The sequence below is a fragment of the Tupaia chinensis genome, unplaced genomic scaffold (genome assembly GCF_000334495.1).
Source record: "Tupaia chinensis unplaced genomic scaffold, TupChi_1.0 Scaffold000248_2, whole genome shotgun sequence".
NCBI lineage: Eukaryota > Metazoa > Chordata > Mammalia > Scandentia > Tupaiidae > Tupaia > Tupaia belangeri.
This window is the reverse complement of record NW_006159727.1, coordinates 897,613-905,125: the sequence shown is the minus strand read 5'-3', so window position 1 is coordinate 905,125 and position 7,513 is coordinate 897,613. Positions and strand designations below refer to the sequence as shown.

The 7,513-nt window shown below is 46.7% G+C and overlaps 1 protein-coding gene across 2 annotated transcripts in view; it reads right to left on the bottom strand.

Annotated features, from left to right (window-relative positions):
- Window positions 1-844: 844 nt before the first annotated feature.
- Window positions 845-7,513, bottom strand: part of BCOR (BCL6 corepressor) — a 27,076-nt gene continuing 20,407 nt past the window's right edge. For both annotated transcript variants that reach the window (XM_006148887.3, XM_006148888.3), the window contains exons 10-14: window positions 6,454-6,633; window positions 5,129-5,274; window positions 3,920-3,997; window positions 3,552-3,708; window positions 845-1,587 (exon numbers count right to left, since the gene is read on the bottom strand). In XM_006148887.3, the coding sequence (XP_006148949.1) occupies window positions 1,296-1,587; window positions 3,552-3,708; window positions 3,920-3,997; window positions 5,129-5,274; window positions 6,454-6,633 (853 nt within the window). In that variant the 3' untranslated portion in view covers window positions 845-1,295. The remainder of the gene's footprint in view (window positions 1,588-3,551; window positions 3,709-3,919; window positions 3,998-5,128; window positions 5,275-6,453; window positions 6,634-7,513) is intronic.

Here is a 7,513-nt window from a genome sequence, read left to right as displayed (position 1 = left end):
TCCCGTGCTGGGATGCTGGACCAGTCACTCCAACTGACTGGTACATCTCAACCATTTTTTTCATTAGGAACCACACCACCACTACAGTAGGAAGGTGCCTATAACTCATGCTGTCTCCCAACCAAACATATACCCAGAAACCTAGCTGCAAGGGAGCCAGGTAATTTTTTAGTCTTCTAGTCTCTCTAGAAAGAACAGGCATGAAAGGATGTGGAACAGAAGTCATACACCAATTGAGTAGGCCCCAAATCATGCTCTGAGCACAAATCCTCTGAACGACTCCAGTCAGCTTTGGCTTATAAGACTATAAATTGCTCTAAAGTGATCCACAGGGAATTGATCCATCAACATCACTTTCAAAAGCCAGCGACAACAATAACGCTTTAGGAATACATAGGACACGAGGTACTTCAATTTTCTCCTTTCCTCAACAGGTTTATTGCCTTTTAAGAAAATTTTTGTAAAATATAAATACAAAGGCAGAGAATGTACTTACAAAGTTAAAACACAGATTTCAAACATAAACACACAATTCAGAAAATTTTAGTTTTATGTACATTTTCAAGCAACCTCAACATATTATGTTAGTTTTCAATATTTTTCAGGGTACAGAAAAAAATAGCTCAAAGTCTTCTTTAAATAAGAGCATAAAATGTTTAAACATATAAACAATTCCGGTTTGATGCGTGAAAACTAATTTTACAGCTTTTAAATTAGGATATAAAAGTTTCATACAATTAGTTGTTGTGTGTGGATATGGTCTGAATTTATATTACACACTACTGGATTACATCCAATAGCATATACCTGGCCCGAGCAGGTACTCTGTAAACAAAACATAAAGTACAACAGCGCCAAGCGCCTTCGCCAAAGTCACCCCCTACAACCACCACGCGGTTCTGATCACACTTTACAGTTGTGGCCTCTTCCATCAGAGCTTTGAACGAAATGATGCCAAAGTGTGGCGCTCCATTTCCTTAGTTCCCCCCTTAAGGAAGAAAAGAAACAAATGTTCCAAGTAAAAACAAACACCTCCCCAAACACGTGTGCATTGAAAAATAAAGAGACATTGTAACAACTTCATAGAAACTGACTTAAAAGTTGAAAAAGAAAAAGAAAACAAACAAACAAACAAAACATGTTTCTAAGTCCTTCTGACTGGAGTAATTTTCTCTTATATAAAGAAGAGATATTTTCATATGTAATAGTGTCCTTTCTTTACAGAAATAGTCGTATTATGACACATATGCACAAGGATTAACACTATAACACACTGTACACACTGGGCCTGGCGCTCACCAGTAGTCGTCCGAGACCATATCGTTGGGGTGGAGCCACTCCACGGTGGAGCCTAGCAGAGTCTGGAGCTCACTTGTGAATTCCACCAGATCTAATAGCTCCTTGCTTTCAGGGTTGAAGGCTTCCAAGTCTTTGGGGCAAGAGAACAAGAGACTTGCTGAAACCTGCCGGTAAAGCTCTGCCTCGGCGATGGTGACGATTTCCATATTGGGAAAATTGCAGCGGAATATGCGGGAGGACATTTTTAATCTCTTAAGCACGTCGGAAAGGAGTAGCCAGTTTCGTGGCCTACAAAATGGAAAAGAGAGTGGTTCAAGGCGCCCAGCAGAGTCAGAAGCGCTTTAGGCTATTAACTGAGACGGCGTGACGAGAACTGTCTCTGGCCACAACAAAGGCCAGCAGTTTGTGTTTGAATCCCCTCCTCCCGTCTTTCACCACATACCTACTCTGACCGCCCGCTCTGTTCTAAGGTGAGAAAGAGTATCTATACTTTTTTTTAAAAAAAGTTTTTGCCACAGGACGTGTGCATTCACCAGAGAGATAGTGAGAGGGAAAGCGAGAAATCACTCCACAGGGGGGATGGCCACACATCCCTTCTCTTCCATTCTCCTTTTGGGATTTTGGGCATGCATGGAGGCGTACTCAGTGTGAGTTTCAAGCTACCAGGTCCGGGACTTGAACCGGTCTGCCATGTGGGAGTCCAGTGCCTTAAGCATTATACCACCTGCTGACCCCTAGAGTATCTACTTCTAGCAGGAGAGATCTGGCCCCACTGGGAGTTTATTAGGTGAATACCTGAGGGCTGGATGGTGATGCAACAGTAAAACATGACACTCTGTGAGGCTGACCCACATGAGAAGGGTCCTGGATGGAATTCAGAGATCTCCCTGAACACACAAGGAATGCGTGTGCCTGTGATCTCAGACTGGCTGAGACTGAGGGTGGACTGTAGCATTGTGAGCGCTATCTCTCTCTAGTGGAACTGAAAAAAATCTAGACAAGATAAATCTAGAGAGGATAATCCAAAGGAACTTCATTGTTCCTATTGCTAATAGATATTAACAGGTAAAGTCCTGCTCATTGGACTCTAACCATAACTCAGGTGACGCTTCTGCAAGTGCCATTCTACAGCCATGGGAGGGATTGAGTCTGCATCCCAACCTCTTTGATCTCTCCCCTCCAGACACCCTCACTAATGGAATCTTAAAACACAGAAAGCAGACTGGCCCTGTAGCAGAGTGGTTAGGGGCCACGCATGGTTAGATCCCACCAGGATTCATGTCCCAGCCCCAATGGGTTGAAAACATGCTGGGTACATGTGTGTGCATGCCCAAGATTTCGACGGGATGGAGGAAAAAACATTGCAGCATGGCTGGGCCCCAGCTGGGGGGTGAGCCTTCTCACATGCATGCCTTAAGAAACAAACAAACAAACAAACAAGCAAAAAGGAAAAATCCCCACAGAAGGTTATCTCTCCTTTCCTTTTCCATATCTCTACCCACATCCCTCTATTCTTTCAGAGGTGATACTTTAGGGGAAGTAGGTGTTACATTCATTACATATATCCTCTGCCATACTTTATGATTTCCACCACTATTTGTGATAGCATACATGTTATAGCTTCAGGGCTCTAGGAAGATGCTGCTCATTAAGCACCTTTGTTAATTAATACCCAGCAAAGTATGGTTTCCTATACTTTGTACATCCTGAAGGGTTGGTCACCAGAGCACGGTAACTGGACCATGGGGATGAATCTAAGCAAATCTGATGGCACATCGAGATCCCAATGGTCATGTATAATGATTGTACTATCTACTCTTACATGAGAAGGTGGTATAACGGTATTGTTCAGTACACCTGCAATGCCTAGGCAAGCGCCTATGGTGGCCTGTTGGGATAGTGGGGGAGGGGAAGGCTCCTAAGGAGGACTCCCTCCCCAAAGTGAAGGAAGTATCCAAGGTGCTGATTCTTCTGTGAAGGTCCTGTCACCAACTTTAATGGCCCCGGAGCTCTGGATCACGACTTATGCCTTTATGCTTTGTGGAAAGCAGTTGTTGTACCCACCTCCCATCTCACTCAGTGTAATTAAAACTGATGATTACACTTTCTGTAAAATATCTACAGCATCACGGAAGGTGATCTGCTCACCTACCTACCCACCCTCGTGTACTTATTAAAAGGGATCTCTAACTTGCGCTACCCCAACAGAAAGAAGCTCAGTTCATTTTCAACCACATGATAGCCATGCTCACCCCTGAGCGACAGACACTTGGACATTGTAACATGGTAATAGGGGGGTTTCTGAAAATTCAAATTCGAACACGTCACTGTAGGCATCATCATCCTCCTCCTGGTCTTCTGGACCTGGGGGGTTTGCTAAGACATCATATCCACTTTCATCATCCGGTTCTAATGGGGAGAACAAGAGAGAGAGAGGAATCGTCGGTAAAGTCACAGCACGGTTTCAGCTGTGCCCAAAAAAGGGGACTCTAAATAGCCAGCTTTCCCCAATGGCGTCCTGTTTCTAGCACCCACCGCCCACTCCCCTTCACCCACACCAAAAGAAGTGCTCACTAACTCGTTCATTTCCCAGTGGACTGAAAAGAACAACGCTGCTCACCACACACTGAGCTGCCATAGAAGTCCCAGCATCCAGTGGGGTCATCGTCACCACGACCCTGCAGGTCATTTAAATAATCTGGGAAGAGAAAGAGAGGAGGGAGGAAAAAAAAAAAAAAAGATTAAAACCTACTGGTGAGAACAAAATGCTGGTCGAGTTAGGGGGTATTTTTCCTATAAATTTATGACAAGCTGGTACGTCACTTGCTGTCTGTCTCATCCGTACAATCCACCAAAGCCCTGTTCTGTGCCTAAAATCCAGATACCTGTTCACCCACCTTCCCAAGGGACTGAACGCCCTGTGCCGCCAAGCTTGACTGGCAAGCTAAGAATTTCTTTCAGCCCTCTGGGGCCAGTGGGTGGTGTGGTGGTTAAGGCGCTGGACCCTCCCACATGGTCGACCACGGTTCAATTTCCCAGACCTGGTGACTTGCTTTCTCACTTTCCCTCTCACTCTGTGTGTGTGTGTGTGTGTGTGTGTGTGTGTGTGTGTGTGTGTGTCTGGTCAAATTAAATAGCCCCTCAGCAGACTCTTCAGGCCCTGATCCCTCCCCAGCCACAGCCAGTCCCAGATGACAGACCCACGCGTGACTGTCATAGCCAGGGAGGTATCCAAGGTACGAACCCAGAAACTTCTCGTTTTACTACTGCGCCAATGTCTGGCTTCAGTTTTCTCTTCGATAGACTGACTAAGCTGCTTTTCCTGATTATAATTAGTGCAACTTAAGGTAAACAAGGGTGGGTCTTGAGGGAGTGAGTGGCACTCTTCCTCAGCAAGCGTCTGACAAGGAATTGAACTGCAGGTGCCTGACACTCATGAAAACCCCGTGCTTCTCATAATGCCTGCGGCTTAAATGATGGGTTGTCCATGACCGAACACCACAAAACTATCCAAATAATTTCACATATGCAAGGGTTGAGTCATTTCATCCAGACTCGAGTTGTCAACCTATGAGCCATACCAAAGTTAAGATTGCATTTGTTGAAAATGTAAACAACTTTACAAACATCTTTGAAAACATTAGAACAGGTCAACTAGCTTCACTGGAGTAAGGTTATACCAAACAGAAAGGCCAAGCGCTCAGCTTCTGTCCTAAAAAGCTTTTTCGAACTCCGGCCTTTTTCATTTCTACCCAGTCAATTCAAACTGAAGGTGATCTAGGTGCCACGCAAGTTTGGAATAAAACTGTTTGTTGAAACTTGGTCGTACCTGTTAAAAATTTTTCCATGAGCTCGCTGTGAGTCATTTTCATAATGGTTCTACCTGAGTACGTAGCCAAAGTGGGGTCAGCACCATAAGAGAGGAGTAAGCGGACAATTTCCAAGTGATCGTTTTCAACAGCATCATGCAGAGGCCTAGGGAGAGACGCTCAGTGAGATCAAGCCCGCACGCATGACAACTGCTTCCTGCGTTGTCCCCTTGAACGGGGAGAACCAGACACGCGTGTACTTTGTACACCCAGTCTCCTAGGCATGATATTTTCACCTAGGAGGTGTTCCCTGTTTTACCAGGCAGGTGACAAGACCATTTCAGGCCTAATTTTCAAATGCACACGGGCCTTAATCCAAGGCTTAATTAAAAAGGAACTCAAATCCCAAAAGAAAACACTTCGGACAAACGAAAGGAGTAACAGGGACTTTTATAGGGGAAAAGAAATGATCCCATCATTGTGGAAGCCAATACGACAAGAAATTATTGGGCCACTGAAAAAAAAAAAAAAAAAAAAGTCACCTGTGTCGTAAAAGAAAAGCGGTGCAGAGAAGTGGTTAGAGGAGACTCCCCTGAAGGCCTGAGCCCAGGACCTTGCAAGGCTGACCCATGATCAACCCTCTGGCCTAGAGGCCGGGGGAATGGTGGTGAGAGAAGACACGGGGAGAAGGGGTTGTCCTCAGAAGCGTACGGAGCTCTCCCACCCATGCACAGGGCGGGAGTGGCCGATGGGACCCTGCTCCCACGTGAAGGGAATGCTATTTAATTAAAAGTGTGAAACACGGAATACATTTGTTGGGGGCTATCTTTTTTTTGTTGTTTTCTATTTGGCTATTTTTACGACTGTCAGGAAAACCCTAGTGCCCTGCCGTCTGGCAACATCCCACTCACAAAACCAGGAATGTGCCTGGGCTGACTCAGACCTGGTCTCTGACCAAAAAGCCAGGGTCGAGGACAGGGTAAAAGGCAGAACTGGGGATGTGAGTGGTGACAGGAGGTCCCGCCGAAGCAGCCAGGGGCTCTGTGTCTGTCCTCCAGGGACTTGCAGCTCACATGCATTTCAAACACAGTGACTCCGGGGATGGGAATGGAGGGGATGGGAATGGAGATTCGAGGGTCTTAAAAGGCAACGCCCCTGCTTAATCATCCAGGCCTGAGCTTCTCATCCAGAGCGCCAGGGAGGTCTGTTTGGTTCAGTCCTAGAGGACTCGGCCGTCAATGTGCTTCCATGTCACTCTCCTCCTAGGCTCTTTCCTGCCGACCCTGCCAACCACGGCCTGCGTCCCAGGAGCAGGGCCAGGCTGAGAGCAAGACGCGCCACTGACCTGGTTCCATCCTGAGCACTGCAGTTGACATCAGCGCCATACTCAAGGAGGTGTCGCACGATGTTGAGCCACCCCCTCGCACACGCCTCATGTAGGGCACAGTAGCCTGCGTTGTCTCGATGATTCACATCACAAATCTTGTTCTCCAGGCAGTATAAGACCACTTCCTGTGGGGAGACATGGGGGGGGATGCCATCAGATCACCGTATGGTGACCTCACACGGGGACCATCTCTGTGGCTTTCAAAGACACACACACCCTGGGCGTCTTGATGTGGGAGTCTGAGTGCGTGGAGGGCTTGATGATGGGGACAGTGTGGTCTAGGGCACTGTAGGTTGGTGACTGTGTTTGAAGCCTGGCTCTACTGCCCCAGCTACCTGGCCCTGTAAGAGGTTAAGTTTTACCTCCAAAGCCACCGCCTCCACTTCTGGAGGAAAATAACAAGCCTCCATAGGACTATTGGGAGAATGTCATCAGAGGGCCACAAAAGTCTGCTGAGCACGGACGGATCTGGCCGTTAATACTCCCCACCACACACGACAGGTACAGAGGCGTTCTCAGGCAGTTCATTTAGTAGGTAGTAGTGGGTGACAACACGAGTTTAGAGAAAAGTTAAGGCCAACCCATGCAGAGGGAGAGATGAAATGAGCTGGAGATCTCTCTTCAATTCAGGAGGTGAGTCAGGTCCGCATGGCCCTTGTAGGGACCGGGAGGCAGAGCCTGGGTGGCAAATGCTTCTTGCATGCTAAGTAAGAGTTCAAGAGAAGGTTCTTTCTCTGCACCGTCCAGATCACCCGAAACAGAAACGCTTCACATAACCCCATCCTCTTTTCTGCCTCACTCTGCACGCCCCCCTCGGGGCTGAATCAATGTAAAATGTTCCTATTTCCATAAGGTCACGATGAGACTCTTGATACACCACATACTGCAACCTGGACATTTGGAGAACTAAAATCCAACGAGCCTGCCCTTCCCCCTTTGCAGAATGTGCTCTGTGTCAACAGTCTGCATGAGAGTCAGTTATTAATCTTACTTCTTTAGCGTGTTAAAATATTAATAT